This window comes from Paramisgurnus dabryanus, chromosome 2 (genome assembly GCF_030506205.2).
Source record: "Paramisgurnus dabryanus chromosome 2, PD_genome_1.1, whole genome shotgun sequence".
NCBI classification, from domain to species: Eukaryota; Metazoa; Chordata; class Actinopteri; order Cypriniformes; family Cobitidae; genus Paramisgurnus; species Paramisgurnus dabryanus.
Window position 1 is genome coordinate 4217411 of NC_133338.1, and position 22275 is coordinate 4239685.

Sequence of the window (22275 nt, forward strand, 5' to 3'; positions counted from 1 at the left end):
TTTGTAACATTAAGGTCTAAAAAATTGTCATCACACCAATTCACAAATTGGGATAAAGCACTTCCATGGCCCGATTGAGCCCCCTGAAGAAGTGACAGTAGAGCAGTATCATCAGAGAATTTCACAAGATAGCTGCCCAGTTGGGAAGTCCTGCAGCTATCAGTGTACATAATAAAAAGCAAAGGAGAAAGGACACAGCCTTGTGGAGACCCTGTGTTTGAAGTGAGAATACTGGACATACATCCATTCACAAAGCCGTGCTGTAATCTGTCTGTTAAAAAATTTAAGAGCAACAATAAAATCTGATCAGGTAGATTAAAATGAGAGGCCAATTGCTCAATTAGGATATGAGGCTGCATCTTGTTAAACGCTGAAGAGAAATCAGCAAATAAAAGTCTTGCATGCGATTTAGGTTTTTCGAGGTGCTTATATAATTTATCTAAAATAAAAATCTTAGAATCCTCCACACCTTTCCCCGCTTGATAGGCAAATTGTAGAGGATCTAATTTTCCATCAATTAGGGAGACAATTTCATCTTTCAATATTCTTTCGAAAGTTTTCATCACTAGTGATGTTAATGCCACTGGTCTGAATTCTTTCATTTCCCTTGGATTATTTGTTTTAGGGACAGGTATTATGATTGATGATTTCCATAAAGCCGGAATCTTACCACACTCAATACACCTCTGAAAAAGTGTTGTAAACACCTCACAAAGCTGATCCGCACAATAACGCAAAACGCGTCCACAGATGGAATCAGGGCCAGCAGCTTTACGTATGTTTACCTTCCTAAGAAGATTTGCAACATTACCTTGCGTTATCACTAGGCCATTATTTGGAACCAAAGATTCCCGGGTTTTAGCTATATTATTCAGAAAATCAGACCTTTCAAAACGGGAAAAGAAAGAATTAAAACCATTTGCCAAGTCTACGTTTTCCACACCATCTACATGAACAACCTGCTTAGTCCCACAGGAAGACTGATTAATTGATGCCATAGATTTTATACCCGTCCAGGCTGCCCTTAGATCCCCTCTACAATACAAGCTTTCAATTTTATTCCTATAATTCATTTTGGCCTTCCTTATTTCTACCTTGACTTCTCTGGAAACTATTTTTTTATCCAGGAGGTTTCCTGAATAGAATAATCTTTTCTTTTTGTTAATAACAGATTTAAGTTCCTTGGTCACCCAAGGTTTGTTATTTGGAAAAATAACCAATTTTTTAGATGGAATTACTGATTCCACACAGAATGTAATATATGATGAAACAGTGTCTATGAGTTCATTATTATCATCACCACAACCATCATAAAAACATTGCCAGTCTGTGCACTCAAAGCATGCCTGGAGGGAGGAGATGCTTGCCTCTGACCAGATTTTCACTGTCCTTTCCTCCCGCTCAAGGCGCCGGAACAACGGTTTATATACAGGCATGAGGTAGACACTGCTATGGTAAGAATCACCAAAAGAAGGCATAGGCAAAGATTTATAAGCCCCGCAAACTGAGCCATAGCATAAATCTAGCGTAGTATTCTTCTGTGTGGTAAAACAAGTCACATACTGTTCATACGTCTTTAAAATGTTTTTTAAATTGCAATGATTAAAATCCCCAAGGATAAACTTGGGTGCCTCGGGGCAGATAGAGTCTAGTTTTTGCGTGACGTCAGCAATCAGCTGGGCTGCAACAGAGGCATTAGCCCGTGGGTGAATGTACACTAATGTGTAAAATAGCTGTTGAAATTCACGCGGCAAATAAAAGGGACGAAGAGAAATAGTCAACAATTCCACATCAGTGGTACATATCTTCTCTCTAATCACAACAGTGTTACAGTTACCATCACTCCTCCAGCAAATCCTTCAGTGTACAAAAGAACTTTTGTGATGGGACAAAGCTGACGATGTACTTTATTGTGCCACTCTTGTTTCCCGTCCCTCTTTTTTGATGGCTGTTTGGAACAAAGGATGGCAGGCAAGATTGAAATTCACCCCATGCTTTTCCTCCTCCAACTATCCAAAATGTGTTGAAGTGCAGCTCGGTGTGACATGAAGCACTCTTTTTTTCTCCTGTTTCATTATTTATCTAACACCAGAACTCTGAAGACAAATTGGGGAAGTACCTGCCATGAAGCTCACTATTCGCATCGAACTTGCTCACATGCGTCGTCCCCATACAATTATACTGTTTTTAAAGGGTTACGGATTTAATGAAGTTTCATTTAGAGTGGACTTGTTGATTGATATGTTTGTTTCAGGGAAAGACAATCTCGTATATGTATGGTGATTTGTAAACTGTGTTGATGTTAAACATCTGCATTAGATACAGGTTTACATGCAGTACTTTGTTGTTTTCCACTTTGTATATACAAATCTGTCTTAAATTTGTCATACACTGTTGATGCGGTGCTCAATTTTTGCCTGTAACTCAGAAAAAAATGACTTTTCCAGATATCACTTGTATTGCAGTCTGAGTTATAACCGATAGAGGGCGACAAAACATAATAGATCTAGACATATGGTAGCTAGATGGATGGATGGATGGATGGATGGATCTTAAAAATAATTTTATCTTTGTACTGTGTACATTAATATTTATTGATTATGCAGGTGAAATTAAATTGCTGTCTTGGATAGCATCAGTTTTAGTAGTCGCTTTGTCAAGTGTTACTTTACTCAGAGCTGATGGGGATTCAATCAAACTCTTGTGATTACCAAATAATAAGGTATTTCTGAATTCTTGTTATTATAGATATCGCAGAGGCGTATTTCTATTAATATATCTAGTAACAATATTTAGAAACAGGTGTGTTTTACTGAATCAATTTTGTGAATAAAGCATTGCCTTCTGAATGCGGCTCTTTGGCCGTTTCTCAATTCGAAGGCTGCAGCCTCCAGAGGTCGCATTCGCAGGCTGCATACGTCATCAAGACTGTCTTATTTCAGAATATTAACAATTAAAAAGTGGACTTTTATTCTTAGGTAATCGTAAATTGTTGTAAGATGTTTATTACTTGCGAAGATAATGCTCAGTTAACTTAAATAAACTGGACTTGATGACGTATGCAGCCTGCATTTGCGACCTCCGGAGGCTGCAGCCTTCATATTTGAGAAACGGCCACTGTTAGTTGGGTTGTGAGCCGCCACACGCGCCCTCTATTGGTAAACAACTGTCTGTCAAAGTCACTGTTGTTTTCACTTCTCACTGATCAAACATCACAGTTCATGTTTTTCGTCGATGAGTATAATGACACACGGATGGATTTAATCTGACCTGCTGACAGGCACATCTGTAACTTTTGACGTCTCATATACACAGGTAAGAGTGTTTTGATTTGATATGTCAAGAAAGATACAGTACAGACGCGTAAAAGAGTCACTGTGTTTAACAACTTATTATTGACTTTATAAGCCATTTTGTTTTGTTTTAATCGCTATGTGTGTTATAATGACATAAACCATAAATAGTTGTATCAGGAGGAAATAGGTGTGTGACTAATAATATTGTTTTACTTTGTCAAATAGCAGGTGCACAAACCGACCCCTGCCCTGTATCTAAACACGTAAACAAATATTAAAGACCACATGAAGTTAAAATTGGGGTTATCATAGCTTTCTGGTTAGGCTACTATGAGACAGTGTTTACAGGCTATAGTGTAGTCTTAAAAGTGTACAAAAGAATCTTTAGCACATATGTATAGTAGACTATATGTATTTGAAATATATAAACACTGTAAAGAAAATTAGATACTTAAAACACTTTCACTCAACCCAGCTATTTAAAGACAAAAAATGCTTTATATAGCTATTTTTATATTGTGTAATAGCCACTAATGGTTTTCCGCAGAATTGGGCTTCTTTAACTCTTTCCCCACCAGCGCTTTTAAAAGAAGTTGCCAGTCAGCGGCAGCATTTTTTTTATAATTTTCACAAAAGTTTAATGCCTTCCAGAAAATTTTCTTCTTTACAAAGAAAACTCGTCATTGGCATGGAAGCATTTTCTCTCAATTGACGAGTTAACTTGTCAATGGCGGGGAAATAGTGGGGAAATAATGCTGTTGTCGCTGGCTGTTTTTCATGTCCGTGGGTTGAACTGACTTCAATAATAATATTCCTGTCAATGCAAATTTTTAGAAGTTCAATCCTACCAAAACGCAAGATTTTACCCCTGTAATGCGATTTTTACAAGAGAACAATGTAATGTTTAATAGCAATGGGGGGGGGGTTCTGGGAAAACTTGGCAACTCTGTAGCACTGCATTGTAGATCTTTGGCACTACTTTCTTGACGTAAATGCGGGCGCCGGCATCTTTGAGCTTTCCGGTTAATGACTTCCGGTGAGCCACTAAAGCTATTTGTAGTCTATTGCGAAGGACACAAGTGTGCCGTTTTGACTGTCTGTTTAATGTTTATTATGAAATCCAGGTAGACCGACATAATTTGTGCAGTTATGGGTTGCCATAATAGCTAATACAAACGCGATAAATCTCTACAAAACATTTGTTTTAACCCCATGCACAAGAGGTGAATGTGTATGTGGCGCACATGCACTCATGATCTGTATTTACAAAGCCATCCAGTAAAAACTTTTATAGAAACTACTAGTAAACAATAAATACAATAATTGTTTAAAAACAACTAATTAAACATTTTACTAAATAAAATGCTGATTTATTTATTCTGCTACTATATATTATTACAAAAATGCGATTACAGTACAGAATATATACGACATTATCTGCTTAGTTAATGTTTATAATAGTTGTTAATGTGTTTGAGCGTACTTTTGTAATGTTTGAATTCAAAAAGCAAATACTAAAAAGTATTAAGCAAATAATTTCATAAGCTAATGTCTCCACCTGCGTAAGAACGAAGCGATGAAATAATATTTTCATAAAAAGTATACAATACTCAATACATGTAGTAGTTTAATATGTTTATTATGGTTTGTTCAAATAACTTGCAATGTGTTGAATAAGAAAGATAGATACTGCTGACTGTGTCGGACTGTGTGAAGCCAATCGCCATAAACAAGTCCATTAAAAATTGCAGTTTTAAAAAAAACCTCACAGGGACAATTGTGACATTTTAAACCAGCCCCTGAAAAGTTAAAAACACAAAGTCTTTGTAAAATTCATGTATAAACAATTGACTGACTTTCCCATTGTAAAGATACTTGTATGTCTCTGTGCTTTTATATTTGCTCATTGAAGACCCATCACCTCCGATAAAAACATGAAATGATTGAATATATCTTCATATATCAGGCCACTTCTTAATTTCATCCTCACACTGGTTCATACATGGCAGGTGTAGTAAATATTTACTGTTTAAATCATGTTTTATGCGCGCTCCCAATACGCCCCTCTACCGGCTGTCTATTAAAACGGAAGTCTCGGACCAGAGAGGAAATACGTCACATCACTTACTTACGTGTTCGAGAAACAGGTGGATAAAAACATGACTTTGACGGTCCCAACCAGCTTGACTCCGGAATATTGTCAATCTTAAAACAAAAGTTTACCGAAAGTAGAAAGCTACCCCATTATTTACTCCCCTTATTGCCATTCTAGGATCATAAAGAAGTTACTTTTCGTAACTATACATTTGTGGGAGAAATCAACGTATTTTGAGCCTATTTAGTGATGGAAACATTGACTATGGTTTGAATGTAAACCGATCTACACTGTAAAAAAATTCCGTAGAAATTACAGTGTCATTGTAGCTGGGTTGCCGGTAACTTACCGTAGATTTAAATTTATGTTATTTACTGGCAACATTTTGTTCAAAGTTAAATGAACTTTAAACATTTACAAGTCTTTGTCTTTACAGAGTAAAACTAAAAAGACAGCATCAAGCAAAACATTCTGTGAAACAAAATCTGAAGCAAAAACAGAAAAAGGTTGATGATGATTTCTGGTTCCCAGAATGCTTTGCATGAGGCTGTTATTGTATAGTTTTATTCTGTAAAGATAAAGACTTGTTAATATTTAAAATTTATTTAACTTTGAACAAATTCTTGCCAGTAAATAACATAAATTTAAATCTACGGTAAATTACCGGCAACCCAGCTGCAATAACATTGTCATTTCTACGGAATTTTTTTACAGTGTAACATTATTGGCATTTAAACTAACTAAATCAGGTTTATCCTTGCAGAAATCATTGCGCTTCTCCTATTCTCATCTCATAATGGTTTCTCAATCTCCTGAAATATATTTGTTTATTAGTTGTTTTGGCCGATCACTTTCTTTTATTGATTAGCTGTGTTTGTTGTTTTCAGGCTTTCTCAACCAGGTTTCATGGCTCAGTTTTTAAACGTCATGATATATACTGACCCATAAAACCAAAGACTGTTCCTCCAGGGAATTGAACAAACAGCGATGACGGCAGTTTTTTTTTAAAGCAGCAGGTAGGAGAACATTAACCAGGCAGACATCAGGCCTGTGTTACTCAAGCTTACTTGGAAACAGACACCTGAGCCCCGGTGTGTTACCTCCCCCACCCGTGACATCACACGCCTCTTTTATCTGCTGCCAAAGACAAAGCCGCATTTAACTTGCAGTAATCAGCGCTGTGACCTAACCTGTCATGCACTGGAGATGCGTGAGGATTTGCGTGTGCTCTTTTGTGATGTTTTCTGCAGTATGCTGATATAATAGAGATATGAGCTCGGCTGGACTCGAGTTCTCGTGAGCTAAGGTAAGGTGTCTTCCAGACAGTTTTGTTATGTGAGTGTAAATGACTTGTGGCCTGATTGTTTAACCAGGTAAACAACCAATAGGCTGGTTCTATAATAATCTTTATATATGGAAATTTAAACATTATGAGGAAGCAGAAGAAAGTGCTTTAAGTGCTTTAAACTGTGTCAGGGAAATACAAAACATTGTCGAATATCAAAACAAAGTAGCAGCCGGGTAACTTTTGTTTAAGATTTAGTTTAAGAAATGAACAATTGAAGTATAAAATGGACTTATTTGCACTTCTACAATGTGTATGGGTCGTATAAAGTTTTTTTTTTGCAAATAATAGAATTACACAGAGGAATGTAATGATAACATCCAAAAACAAGGCTGGTGATGAAATTCTAATGCAAACATTGTGTGCATAGTTAAATAGTAGTTACTATGGGAATGCATGTGTAGTAATTTATTATGAATTGATAGGGAAATGGATTTTACAAAAAAGGGAAAAGGCAACGTCTTGACCTTCTGAAGTTCTTAGGAGGGTTGTTTGTTCCTCCTGGTTGAGCAATGATTGCAAATATCGTCACTTAAAATATTTAATGTTGTGTCACACCCCTACTTAATTCACTGTTAACCCAGATATTGTCTTTACTTAAACAGTGATGTCAACATCACTTGATATTTTGAGTTTTGGACATATACTTAAATAAACCTAGTTCATTTAACCTTTAAGTGTATAAAATTCATTAAACTAAAACATTCAAGTGAAATGAACTTAAAATGACCAGTACATGTTGTAAGGAATACCCATAATCCTTTGTGCCTGAATATTTTGATTATTTATGCTTTTTCACAGAATAAGAACTAAAATATTTGTTAATAAAATCTCGTAGAGAATTTTGTGAAGTTAACGTTCAGGCAGAGTCGGCACTTGGCTTCCAACGGGGGGCACGCAATAGCAACAATAACTTGCAAAAACAAGACAATAAAACAACAAATGTGCAAGCACACACTCATACAACTGGTACAGACTGTCAGCTTATTTCCCGTATAAAGTGCAAAAGACCACAAACTATGCGCAAAACTATTGAACTTCGACCGCGGCGTGAGCGCAAGCTGAGCTCCACTGCGCTCGCGCTTTGCTCGACGCAACAACAAACTGCCCTCGCGCGGCGCAAGCCATTGAAATGAATGAGTTTCATAGCGCAGCGCACACCGCGTCCTAGCTTTAAAAAAGCCGCTTTACCATAATCACGTCATAATGCTGTTAACGGTCAATAGCCACACTTCACATTTAAGCTTACGTAATTTAAAACAACGCTAACTTACCTTTAAAATAGCTGAAGACGGCGTGTGCGAACATTAAACTTCCTTAAAACAGTGTCCTGTAGATTTGTAAATTCCACCTCGACCTCTAATCTCTGAGTTTGAGCCAGTCTGTGTTTGCATGAAGTCAGATGAAGCAGGCGGTGCTGGTTTGTTCTAATATACATTTTTTACACGATCCATAAAATGCCGCGAAAAAACACGTTGATAGTATCAAGTCACAAATATGCTAAAGACGTAAGACGGGTGAGACGCGGCAATACATCCAATCAGAGAAACTGGTCTATTTTAATTAAAGAAAACATATATCAACTATATTTTCCTCATTTGATTACATTACAAGTCATGAAACATTCAACGTTTAATTTATTTTAATTATTCTTGATATATATTAAATTAATAAAAAACTTTGTAGGGGGGCACAACAACCTGTTTGGGGGGGCACTGCCCGCGAATGCCCCCCCCCCCCCCGACGCCGGCCCTGCGTTCAGGTGATCAGTGTTTACTTACATGAACACTGTTTAGCACATTTTATTTTACTTCTCTACACAATACTGACGATTTATGTCAGAAATGTTTCTGTGGAGAATCAAGTTTATTCAATCATTTTTGTGTTATAATACATTTTATGAAACTAAATGTAATATAATTACAAATTAATCAAAAATTGAAAACTTTAACCTCAGTTAACTAAGACAGAATAATTGATATTACAAATTATTTCAAGTAAAATCCACTTAAAATTAAGTTTAATGACTTGGCTAAATTTGATTGGAATTACTAGAATTTTTAAGTTAAATGTACTCTTGTTTTAGCTCACATTGATTAATTTCCTCCAATTTTTTAGGTAAATTCAACGTGTCCGGGTTTACAGTGTTATTTATTTTCTAATTTTTTCGACATAACCATGATTTATAAACAAGAATACTTTGCTGCCTTAAATTTTTTTGTTGAATCAACTCGGATTTACAAGTCATTTCAACTTACTATTATTTATCTTGACTATTGATGAGTTGTTATAACTTATTAAATGAAGGCAGCAAAGTATTTTTTACAGTGCAGTATACATTCTGTACACATACGGATATTTCACTCAAAAATTAAAATTCTGTCATTTTCTCATCTCATCATGTTGTAAACCTGAATGAATTTCTGGTGAACACAAAATATATTTTAATAAATGATGGTAAGCACATAGCTGAACCATTGACTTCCATAGTAGGAAAAACTAATTCAATAGGTACATTTAACTGTTTGCTAACCAATCATTTATCAAAAAATCTTTTTCATCATTTATTAAAATACTTCCATAATATTTGTTTTCCTACTATGGAAGTCAATGGTAACAATTACCTGTGTGCCTACCATAATTTATCAAATTATCTTCTTTTGTGTTCATCAAAAGGTTAAAACAACATGAGGATGAGAAAGTGATGACATAATTTTTATTTTTGAGTGAACTATTTCTTTAAGGTGTTGTGTACTGGGCTAAATTCTAGTTCCTGTTAAGTGAGTTTATGTAATGTAGTGGATGTGTAAATCTAAATCAGTTTGCTTGTTGTGTATGGACTTTCACGCTTCACAGTCTGTCCTGTTACACATCTACTGTTTGGCCTTTACTTCTATGTTTTTCACAAAACAAACAGCAAGAGGGAAGCCATTTCAAAGGCTCAGTGATTTATGTGTGTGTGTGTGTGAGATTTAGCATGAGACAGAAGACTTGAATGTTGAGATAGTTATGAGCCGTAATGTTTAACCATGGTGGATACCCTGGGGTCCACATTTAACTGTGATTATTGATCTTTCACAAAAGTTTAAACAATTTTAGTATTTAAAAAGACCGAGCAATATTGATTGGTAGGATCTGGATATTAAAAGTATTTTTCAATATAACTTAAAAAAAAAAATTATATATATATATATATATATATATATATATATATATATATATATATATATATATATATATATATATATATATATATATATATATATATATTATTAAAGGTTTATTTAGATATTTTATATTGTTACATATTGGAGTGAATGGGTTTTTGGGATTTTTTCTTTGGTGTTTTTAGGCAAAAATGTTAAGTCTAGTTATTTAAAGTGATGGCACAGATCTTAACAAGCCACATGATGTGGGGTATGATGCATCTGTGTAGTAGTTAGAGGTTTGTTTACTAACCATAAGAATGAGTAATAGTAGTTATACAATAACAAGCACTACTACTAACTAGATTTAATATTAGATATACATGTATCAGACTGGCCTTTCAGTTTAACTCTTTAATACAAGTAGAGGATTTCTAATACGTATTTTCATTTAAATATGCTGCACTTTTATTTTATCACCTTTGATATAATGATCAGAATTCTCCTTACGAATGATCTTTATTTCTTGTTGCTGTGGAGAAAATAATTCATTTAACAAACCGTGTAGTGAAACATCAAGCACCACCCCACATGTCTCCATTCTGACCCTCCCCAAACGGCCACATAAACAGTCATTCATTCAAGCATGACTAGCAAGGCTCTCTAGAGAATCATCTACAAACAGAGACAAACTCACGGCAGATTTTCAACATAATACAGTCTTAAAAAAATATATGTTTCAAAGCAGTGGTTTTCAATTTTTTTTACACCAAGTACCACCTCTGAAAATATTTGGCTCTCCAAGTATCACCATAATGACCAACGTTAAAATCCAGAAGTGTAGTAGACCTAACTATTCAGAGCTATGCACAGTTTATAAACAAAATTTTATTCCTAATAAGAATATTTATTATTTTTATTTCTCATGCAAATATTTATTATTGTCAGCCAACCATTACAGACTTTGAACATTAACACTGCACTGTGCTTACAAGTAAATAAGAACTTAAATAAGATAAGAAATGTGCACAAATGTGCGCATGCCTGTGTGTTCATCTTGACGCGCAGCACATACTGTTGATGATAAAGTTCGCCGAGAGCAGAGTAGTTTAACGTACTTCATATTCTTATGAAAGACTCTCTCGGACCATTGTTACAAGGTCCTCACAGCACTAAAAACAAACCTTGTGCCCGCGTATCAAGCCCGGCCGCAGTGCTGGTGGTCTGATTGACTGATTTAAATGCGTTAATTATTAAAGAATTAATCGCATGCGTTAACGCTGACAGCCCTAGTTTTAACATTAAAGGAACAGTATGTAAGAAATTTATATCAATTAATAAATAAAATATTTATTTTATTTATATAAAATGGCCCTGATATGTCACTAGACATTAAGAAATCATTTTCATTTCAAATACTTATATCACTGACAACAGTGGTCTGGCCAGGATATTGTCATTTAAAAAGTTGCAGCCCTCAACTGATGTTTATGTTGTCATTTTGTGTATTGGCCACCAGTTGCGTGATTGCAATACCAGTTTTGGCCACAATCCTACATACTGTTCCTTTAAATTAAGTTTTAAACGTACACTGCAAAAAATTATTTTCAAGAAAATTTTTTTTATTATTTTTGTCTTGTTTTCAGTAAAAATATTTAAATATTCTTAAATTAAGATACTTTTTCTTGATGAGCAAACGATCCAAGAAAATAAGTCTAGTTTTTAGACCAAAATATCAAATTTAAGTGATTTTGTGCATAAAACAAGCAAAAAAATCTGCCAAATGGGTAAGCAAAAAAATCTTGAACATTTTTCTTAAACAATAAATTCAAGAAAAATTCAAGAAAAATTTGCTAACCCCATCGGCAGATATTTTTTGCTTGTTTTATGCACAAAATCACTTACATTTGATATTTTTGGTGTAAAAACTAGACTTATTTTCCGGGGTCGCTTTGCTCATCAAGAAAAAAAAACATCTAATTTTTAGATAATTTTACTGAAAACAAGACAAAAATACTAAAGATTTTCATTTTTTCAGTATACTACATTGACTACACCAATAGATAAGATGATAGATTACACAAATGCACTATTTAGATGTGAAATGCAGCGTGCTGAGGACATCTGCTCTTTATAGCTGCTGTAAATGCAAGAAGAACGGCATGTTTAAATGTTCAATGGCATGTAAACAACTGCATAGTTTTTAATCAAAGGATATCTATAATGTTAGTCAATGCCATAAAAGGTAAATGATGAATGTAGTTATTGTTAAGTTATCATTAAAATGTGAATGACCCTTAAGAACCTTAGACATACAGGGGTGGTTTCCTGGACAGAGCTTAGTTTAAACCAGTGGCCGGTTGGATAAACATAGCCGTGACGTTAAGACTGCGTCTTAAGAATGATTCTGACTAACTAGCAATTAGTTAGAGCTAATTAGTCTTATTATTTGGATTTAAATTAGACCAATCTACCTTTCTATGTAACATACTTAAAACAGTTATGATCAGTCTTGAAGAAAAAAATTCATGACTAACTTTTAAGACTAGTCTTAAAGGTTTATGCAACTGGCCACATGACTAGGCCTTAGTTTAATTAGAAAATATAACTAGTTTTAACAAACATGTCTTACTAAAAACATTACTTGTGTGCATTTTGAGGCAAAACAAAGGGCACTGATGTATTTTAAGATACTGTTTTCCGTTTCGACAGCTTTTAAGTTTATTTAAGTCTAAGGGGCTGTTTACACTTGGTATTAAGATGTGTTTTCATCGATCGGATCACAAGTGGACGAGAGAGACACATTACGTTTACACCTGGTATTTAAATCCGTCTCTTTTGTCCACTTTTGACCGCTTCTGTCCTGAATACTGTGAGGGGACGGTCCGTGAGACGGTGGGCGAGTCTCTCTGCTGTCATTCAAACGCGAGCGGGAGTAATTATGAGTTTATATGGACGCAAACTAATATTATGTCGGAGTCCGCTGCTTGTTTAGCAAGTAAACATGCTGCACAGAATTTTGTACGTGTATATGTTAGAGCTTTTTCTGTATTTTCAGCGCAATTGATGAAATAGGATCGCGCAACTTTCACACGCTTTCAAAACGAAACTACGGAGATCAGATGCTTTAGTTTTATCAATGAAAGGCTAAAAATAGCGCTGTTCACCGAATGTTCACGCCAGAAGTCAAAAAAGATGTAAAACTTGTGTTTAATACCTCAGATTAGATAAATGGGCGGAGAGAAGGCGGTCGCGTGTGGCTGTTCGAACACATTCAACCACATATGCGTTCCACAACTCCAAAGCGATCCGATCGAAAGTGGTTTCAACTACCTCTGGATGTGGTTGAAAGTGGTCGAAAGTGGACGCGTTCAAAACGTTTTGAACACCATTTACACCTGGCATTAACGTCGTCCACTTGTGATCCGATTGACGAAAACGCATGTTAATGCCAAGTGTAAACAGCCTCTAAGACTAGTCTCCCTGTCCGGGAAACTGCCCCAAAAGGTTTTTTGAAAAAACAAACACAAAAATGGTTCCTCAATGACATCGCTCTGAAGAACAGAACCCCTTTAACAACTTTAAATTTATTTGTTTTCAAGGTTATGAGATCAGATAGTTTTCACCTTTTTATTGTTGTTTTACAACACAGGTTTTATCTCAAACACATTTAATAATGCTAACAGTTTTCACATTCAGAAAACAACTACTGACGCTCATTCGTATTAAATATTATTGTTATTTCTTTGGGTTTTATCATCTTATTTATTTTATTATTTATTAGCTTTATTATCAGGTAAGTGGAGAGATAACTGATCATTTCTAAATCAAATTATCAATTTTAACTATTGAATGCAAATCAAACTTCTAGTTCGCAGGGAAAAAAGCAAAACTCTTTTCAGTTGTGGACGTATAATTAAAGCAGGATTCGCTTTTTCCAGCTAAACCGATACGATCAGATGTCAGGACACCAGGATCATATTTCACTATTCAGTGTCTCTGTTTCATGCTCTTAAACACACCACCACAACAACAAGTGTCGTACTCACACAGTTGTTGTTGTTTTTTTGCCTGAAACCTTGTCCGACGTTTTATTTATAATGCACTTTTCTAATACCCAATGTACTACAAACAATTGGATATAAAACAAATAAAATACAAAGATTTGTATAAATAAAAAAATAATCATTACAGTACAACAAAGTAAAATACTAATCATGAAAATCTTTCAGTTAAAAAGGATGAAGACGACCCTATTAGATGCATTAATTATTCTGGATTTTTATATCAGGTGAAAAAGCTCATGAAGAGATGAACAGGCGCAAAACTGTTGCAGGTTTTAACTCTTACTGAACTTCATGTACAACACAAACATCCAGAGCAAATCGCCCAGAGCAATCATTACCGAGATTTACCCATAATTCATAGTCCTCTGGTCATCTCATAATTCACATCAGCCGCTCTGATAAAATGAAATCATATTTTTATAATTTGCAGATCATGGACTCATTAAAGTCCCCATGAAATCAAAATGCGTTTTTATGTTTAGCATGAATATGTTAGCGATAAGGATATCTATAAACTAGTAGACATTGACAAAATTCACATTTAGAAGATTTAAGCATTTAAAACTTACTGTCTTATGCTAATAGGTAACAACGTTTTTATGACATCCTTATGCACTTTCGCTTCTCATCGGATTCTAGTGTGTGGGGTAAACTAAACACTTTTGGCTGGGTGATGAGCTAATCAGTATGTCCTACACAGTCTCACATAGATGCGTATAAATAGTACGAAGTGTAAAAACCGTGCAATACATACGCCAAATTCCACTTTGGGGTGCATATGATACGCCAGTCCTTCCCATTCACTTAAATGGCGCATCTTTGTTTGTCGTTTTATTTATTGGTTTCTTAAGTTTTTTTCTGTTTTTTAAACCATTTTTGCTTGGGTTTAGGGTTTGATTTCAGATTTTCTTAAGGAGGTTATTTAATATACAGGTTTCTCCATGTTTTTGTATATATTTAAGCCATGATCGCTTGGTTAGAATTGGGGTTTGGGTTAGTATGTCTTTTTATAAAACAAAAAGTTGTTCTAACCCAAAAACCAAAGCGAAAATGGTAAAAAAAGAAAAACATTGAGAAACCAAAAAAACAAACAAAAAAAAGATGCGCCGTTTAAGTGAATGGGAAGGACTGGTGTATCATATGCATGCCAAAGTGGAATTTGGCGTATGTATTTCATGTATTTTCACATATTTAATACGTTTTTATACAGGTGTTTTTTTAGTTATTTTACAAAGATAAACTGTATTTTAAAATAATATTACTGTGTAAATACAGAGCAATTTAATAAAATAACTAATAAAAGCCGTATATTTACAGGGATTGACCTGAAAAGTAGTTGTATTTCATGTATTTTCACATAATTTATTTAGGACTGTAAAAGATTCTCTGTATTTTTACGGTTTTTGTATGTAAATATTTTTTACCGTAATTTGACGGAATTTCTCTGGCAACTTTGCTGCCAGAGATTTACCGTTTTTTTACAGATTTTTTTTTACAGTGTGCATGATTTTTACACTTCGTGCTATTTATACGCAACTCTGCGAGACTGGGTTCGTATGTGCCATTCTAACTTTATATTTCAGTCAAAATTACGTTACTATGCATCAAACATATTTGCATATTTGCTTTCACAATAATATGTCCACTGTAGTATTTGTCACACCGGTCAAACAGCCCAGCTATGCCAGTTCATAAAAGCTTTCTGAAGCACACAAACTGCAGTTTGACAGTTTCAGGCGTACAAACTGTTTCCTTCCTCCTGTCCCTGTGAAGTCAGTACTGTAGTCTATTGTTTATTACTGTGAATGAGAAGGTGTCAGAGAAAGGTTTCGTAAACCATTTCATCTGGGAGGAAATCTCTCCATTTGTACATCTCACGTGTACATGAATGTTGTATGAAACATGATGAAACAACTTCTCTTTTTAAATTGCTACTTGGGTTACAAAGTGCTGTTGTTTATGCAATACAGCACTATGAAGGACCCAAAAGAGATCTACCACACCCTATAGTGTTGCTCCTACTGGTGTTTCTTCTTTGATCAGATGAGCTCCAGGTATGGCAACCTATTAGTTTACAGTTTATTTTTTACTGTGTGTTTTTATTTTACTGGAAAACAATACTAAGCTAATAAAGTGAAATCAAATGTGACAGATGATGTGTAAAGCAGTGGTCCTTAACCTGGGGTGCGTGCCCCCTTGAGGGGTGAGAGGTGCCCCCAGTTTTTTGACATTTTATCAAATACATGAATTTATCATTAATTCTATGTTATCAACCAACAGCACTACGTTGTATTATTTTTTAAAACGTTTCATTTAATTTAAATGCTAAGTTTGAAATAATTTTGTGTCATTCATTTTCTTTTGAGGGGCCGCGAAGGGATGCAACCTACTCAGGGGGGGATGCCGAAAAGTTTGAGAACCACAGGTGTAAAGTATCTTCACTCTTGTGGTTGTATGAATAGTAAAGGTGGCACAGACTGTGAGTACATGAGAAGAGGATTAGTACAGTCAGTGTATTATTAGATCTGCTTTATCCTTCACTTGATCCTCCTTAAATCTGATAGCACCGCCACCGCTTTTATTCACCAGTGGTCACAGAAAATGTGTTGAGAGAATAGGTAGATCAAGTCCATGCTCAATTATTTAATAGTCCTGAATAATCCAGTAATGCGGTGAAAAAATCAATAACTAAAGTTTTTAATTTGAACATTATTTTAACTTTAATATATGACGAGCTCAGATGCAAAACCCTTTAAGTGCTACTGACTTTTTCTAGTAAATGAGCATTTTTTATCAGTCATTTAGTTCAGTATTTTCACTTTAATGGCAATGAAGAGGTTATTAGTCAGTAATTGAAATGCCTTATTTTCACAACATCACTTTAGTCATTTCAATAGCATTAAACAAATTTGACTGTCTTTTGCTACAAAACCCTCTAAGTGCATGTCAAAATCCTCACTTATAAAAAAGTCTCTAGTCTGTCTTCACTAGCAGCATTTCCATTGTAGATGTGCGCAAAACTTTAGCGTTATTTTCTAAATTTCAACAAAAGATTATTGTGAAATGACTGCGTTTCTATTAACTCTTTCCCCTCCATTGACGAGTTATCTCGTCAATTAAGAGAAAACATTTGCATGAAAAACGTGTTCCTGATGAGTTTTTATGATTATCTGTAATACTGTGATTATTCGCTAGATGGCGCTCTTACCCAATTAAAAAAAAGGAACCAAACAAAATATTTATTAATTTTAAACTCTTAGACTTTTGATAATCATTCTGAATCTGATCTCTATCAAAAATCCTTCACAGAAATGCAATTATTTCAGCTTTTTGAAAAAAAAAAAATATTTTTGGAGAAAAATACCCATATTTAAAAATGCTGGCGGGCAATTTTTTTTTAACATAGGAGATGTAAGAGTATTATCCAAACATTAATGCTAAGGAAAGCCCTCTTATACTTAGGTGCAGCAACATATAGGTTTTTTTTTTTTTGGAGGTAATAGTACATAATTTTAAATTAAAAGAGATGTAGGAGTGTTATCCAAACATCATTGGCAAGATTATCCTGGAGAAGACATGTATTGAGGTGTTTCTGGGAATAAACTGTTTGCATTGCAATTTTGAGAAATACACCTCTTTTGAATTGCCTGAAAAACCACCTCCATAAAAACTTTTTTGCGATATATTGTAGTTTTTGCGTAATTGACCTGTTTTCATTAGCCATAATTTCAATTCGCTATGTCAATTTGCGCAATTTGAAGGATAAAGGAAACGCAGCTGTCTTTTCTGAATAAAGGTTAAAAAAAATCGGTAAATATCATTATATTTTTAGTAAACCTTCTTTAAGCGGTAAAAAAGTCTCACCTTGATGTACACAAACTGTCCTTCATCCAATTCTTCTTCTGTGGACTTTCCTTATAAAAGGATGCCGTTTAACGTATTCTGTCCAAAATCTGGTATTTCTGAATGGCATGAGCCTGGGATTAAGAAGGTATAATACGAACGCATTCGGTTAATATCATTGTCCTATTTATGACGGAGATAGCGTTTAGCAGATTTTGCATCTGGTCTCTTTATATTGATTTAGGAAACACTTTTATCCAACGTTACTTACAAATGAGGAAGCATTTAACCCTTCTGATGTCATCAGAGAAAACCCACAGTACAGAGGGGATAAACAAGATTACAAAAACAAAACAGGGTGGGACAAAACTGTGTTTGCTAACAAACTATAGTTTGCTAACTAAAAATATCAGGAACTTTAAAGTCACATATTAAATGTGTTCTGAGTTGTTCACAACACAGAAAAATGTGGTATTAACCACCCAACCAAATTTGAATGATGGAAAAACAGCAAGTAAATAAAATAAGTTATCAAAATCTAAGTGAAAATAGCATTTTCTACTCTCAAGCGGTGGGGGCGTGTCCACTGTCAGCCCTGAAACCACGCCCACTCACAGGAAAGCTGCTGTCTTTCTCAACTTTCAAATAACGCTACAACCTGAATGGATACTCGCAATTGTGTTAATTGCAATTCAGAACTACATAGTTTACAGTCTTTGTAGCTTGCTTCAGCAATACACTTAAAGATTGACTTTACAGAGACTTTAAAACTTTATCATTGAAGGGTGTTACTTTAGTGGTTTCTTGAAGGTTGTGGTGGTCTCCCTAGCTCATTCCACCAGACAGGAATATATATATATATATATATATATATATATATATATATATATATATTGAGTTTTGTTCCTTTCACTTGATTATAGGGTGACCCAGATGCATTCTTGACAGGTTCATTCCTGAAGCCTGATTATCGGAAAGTTATTTAATATGGTGTTCACATAAACTATTAAACACCTCACGTGAATCCTGCATGTGTTTGATTACAGGGATATATTTTAACATGCATTTATGTTCACTGTATCTTTTTTAGGCCTGAAGGAGCGTTTATCAAACAGCTGTTGCACTGCCAATAAAAGCTTTAAATTTGAACGAGTTCCACATTTGCTGGAGGTGTTTTCATGTTAAAACTCATTGGGTCATAAAACTCATTTAATTAACACAACTAGAAAATGAAGATCAGTATTCTTCATTCTTCTAGCTTTGGACTGTTATTGTCATTTTAAAGCATTTTCCTCACACTCTTGTTTTATCTTTTCAGAGTCATGAAACTTTGTCCTTGTCAAGCTCCAGTATATGTAAGTATCCTCTTCACTTGATATTTAATCAAATGCAGTTTCAGTTCAGCATGACAAGCAAAGTTTAATGTAAGCCTGGAAACAAATATTATGGGCAGCTACAAAAATAAACCTGAATGTGAGATGGGAAAGGGAACGAGTTGTTATGATTACATTTATGTTTATCGAAAGCAACTTACAGTTTATGCAAGGTATACATTTATACCAGCATGAGAATCGAGCCCATGACCTTTGCACTAGGGCTGCAACTAACAATTATTTTCATAATCAATTAATCGGTCTATTATTTTTTTCCGATTTATCGACTAATCTGATAAAAACTTAGATATTAATCAATTACATTTTTCATTTATTATAGTTAAAAAGGCACTAAATTGCGGTATTCAGATGTACAGTAAAAGTGTACTTTTATAAGTGCAAAAGCCATACACTTCTAGAGAGTTATGCTAATATAATCTTTTTTATTTTGATATTATAAAAAGTTTGTGCAGCTTTTAAATAAAACATCTTTAAATGTCAAACGATAAACAAACAAAACATAGAGATTTTATGCACATATGAGACAAGTGTCATTAAGTGTCATTTGCTCAATATTGTCATTTATATTGCAAAGATGACATTGTTTGAGATGTCTTTGTTATGACAACTTGACATAAACCACTACATCATAACTTGCCATGACAACTTGATATTACCAAGACAACATACCTTTTCATAAATCTGTCATAAACATGACGGCAGATAAATTATGAAAATTAAGAAACTAACTAGCTTTATGGATCAACATTAAAAACTGTCATGTGGTTGGTTTTGATATTGGCTGTCGTGAGGCCATTATAATTGTGTCTGACCACTTTTTACCAGTGATTCAAATTTAACTTGTCATTAAAATATCATTAAGGGCCCTATCTTGCACCCAGCACAATTGACTTTGTCAGTGACGCATGTATCATTTGTATTTTGCACCGGCGCACAGCGGGTTTTTCCCTCCACAGACGCACGTCGGCAAACTAGGGAATGAACTTGCGCTCCCTGGGCGCTTCAGCGCAAAAAAGGAGGCGTGTTCCGGCGCAAACCATCCCTGATGCTATTTTCCAGTTTCAAAAAACAATTGCGCCACTGACAAAAAAAAACTAGTCTAAAGTCAGTGGCGCGTTGTGCGTTGTTCATTATGCTATTTTAAGGGCGCATGCTTGACCATAATGTATAGCGTGCACAACGCGCACACACTTTGCTTTTCTAATCTACACAGATGCAACATGAGATAAGGGAAATCATTGTGGTGAGCATTGTGGTGATAGTTTTTATTTATTGTGTGGCTGCGTTAAAAAATTCTCATGCAAATAACGATTAAAATATTTTCATAAGTTTGTTGTGTGGCTGTATTATGTTTATTTTATGTAAATAATAATTAAAATGTTTTCATAAGAAACCTTAATGTATGTGAACTGGATTTGTAAGTGCACTTTAAGGTTGGACTGAATGCAGCGATGTCCTCTACTGGCGTCAGGTCCTGTGTAGAGGCAGATCCACCTCCCGTTACACTGCATGCCCAATTTATGCTGCCAAGCTTGGGATTCCCCCGTCTCCTGACATCATTGTAGCGCTTTGCGCAACGTCCTGGGGATGCCAGCTGATGAGACAATTGTGGCTATTTCCTCCCACACCTTTTTAACCAAAGCTGATTTGGGCGGATTTCTCCCATCCCCATACAAAACAACTTCTCTGTCTTTGACTGCTCTTACAAGAACATCGGTCTCCTCGGCTGTGAACCGCTTCTGGCATGCGCCTGTTAAATCCGTCATAATAATAGCAACCCGCCATGGAACTTGCGCACTTGCGTTTAAAGGGAATGTTGGATAGCGTTCTGATTGGTTTATTTGACGTTACGCCCAAACCACACCTATGAATAATGAACCTACTTCAGACCAACCCCTTATTGATTTGCGCATGGCGCAAGAGTTATTTCTCCCGCCGGGAAAATAGCAACAGCGCCCAAGATCCGCCCACAAAGTCACTTGCGCTTTGCGCTTCGCACTTGCGTTTCAGATCGTTAAAATAGGGCCCTTAATGACTACATGCTACATGCTACATGCCCATAGGTTAGATCATTGAGGTCATCCAATCAGATGCTTCTCGATGTTCTACAGTCTAGGCGTAAAAACAAAGGAGACCCAGCATTTCTATGATGCGTAACATTTTTTATGACAAGTTATGATGTATTGGTTTATGTCAAGTTGTCATAACAAAGACATTTCAAATAATGTCATATTTGCATTAAAAATGACATAATTGAGCGAATGATACTTAATGACAGATGTTAATCGCCTCAATGTTCATGAAACGTGTCATGTCATGATTATGAAGATGTCATGTCTTATGAACACCCCTTCAAGTAAAGTTCTACAAAATAAATAAGCCAGATATGAAAGTGATGTACTGCATTGTTACAATAAAAAACTTGATTTCACCCTTACTTTAAAACAGATGCTTAGTTTGTGGTTCAATAATATTTTTATGAAAACCCAACAACAATTAAACAAATACAAACTTACTTATATTAAAGGATGAAATGAAACTTTTATTAACCAGTGTTCGTTTGCGCTTTTGCTTTTAACATTGTCTTGTCAGAGTTGCCAGATCTGCATAACAAAACCAGCTCAATGGCCATTTAAAATTAGTGCAAAAGCATCCCAATGACAATTTACAGCCCATCAACAAACCCGCTGAAAAACATCAACCTGCATAAACTGTGTAAAAGTAGCCCAATTCAGAACTCCACTGAAAGCCAGAGGACCTGGCAACGTAAAGCCAGTGTTAAAACAATCTTAAAGCAAATGTTTTTAACACATAATGTAATAAGTAATAAGTGTTTGACTGCTTCCCAGGGAATACGGCTAATAGTTCCCAACGCAACGACTTTACAGGAAGAGTAAATGTGAATTAGTATTACGTTACTATCAGAAGAAGCTCAGTTCATGTACCGAGTCCAGTCAACAAAGAGAGGGGATTTTCCTCCCACCCTGTGAAATTCGATAAAGGTTCAAAAGCACAACTATCTTTGTGTTAATGTGCTGTAATGAACCGCTGAAACGATATTGGATTATCCAAAGCACTGAGATAAGTGG

At 35.1% G+C, this 22275-nt stretch overlaps 1 protein-coding gene across 4 annotated transcripts in view; it reads left to right on the top strand.

The window, feature by feature from the left end:
- Positions 1–3169: 3169 nt before the first annotated feature.
- Positions 3170–22275, top strand: part of LOC135783478 (uncharacterized) — a 111938-nt gene continuing 92832 nt past the window's right edge. For all 4 annotated transcript variants that reach the window (XM_065294214.2, XM_073811871.1, XM_073811872.1 and 1 more), the window contains exons 1-3: positions 3170–3315; positions 6279–6697; positions 19111–19147. In XM_065294214.2, the coding sequence (XP_065150286.1) occupies positions 19115–19147 (33 nt within the window). In that variant the 5' untranslated portion in view covers positions 3170–3315; positions 6279–6697; positions 19111–19114. The remainder of the gene's footprint in view (positions 3316–6278; positions 6698–19110; positions 19148–22275) is intronic.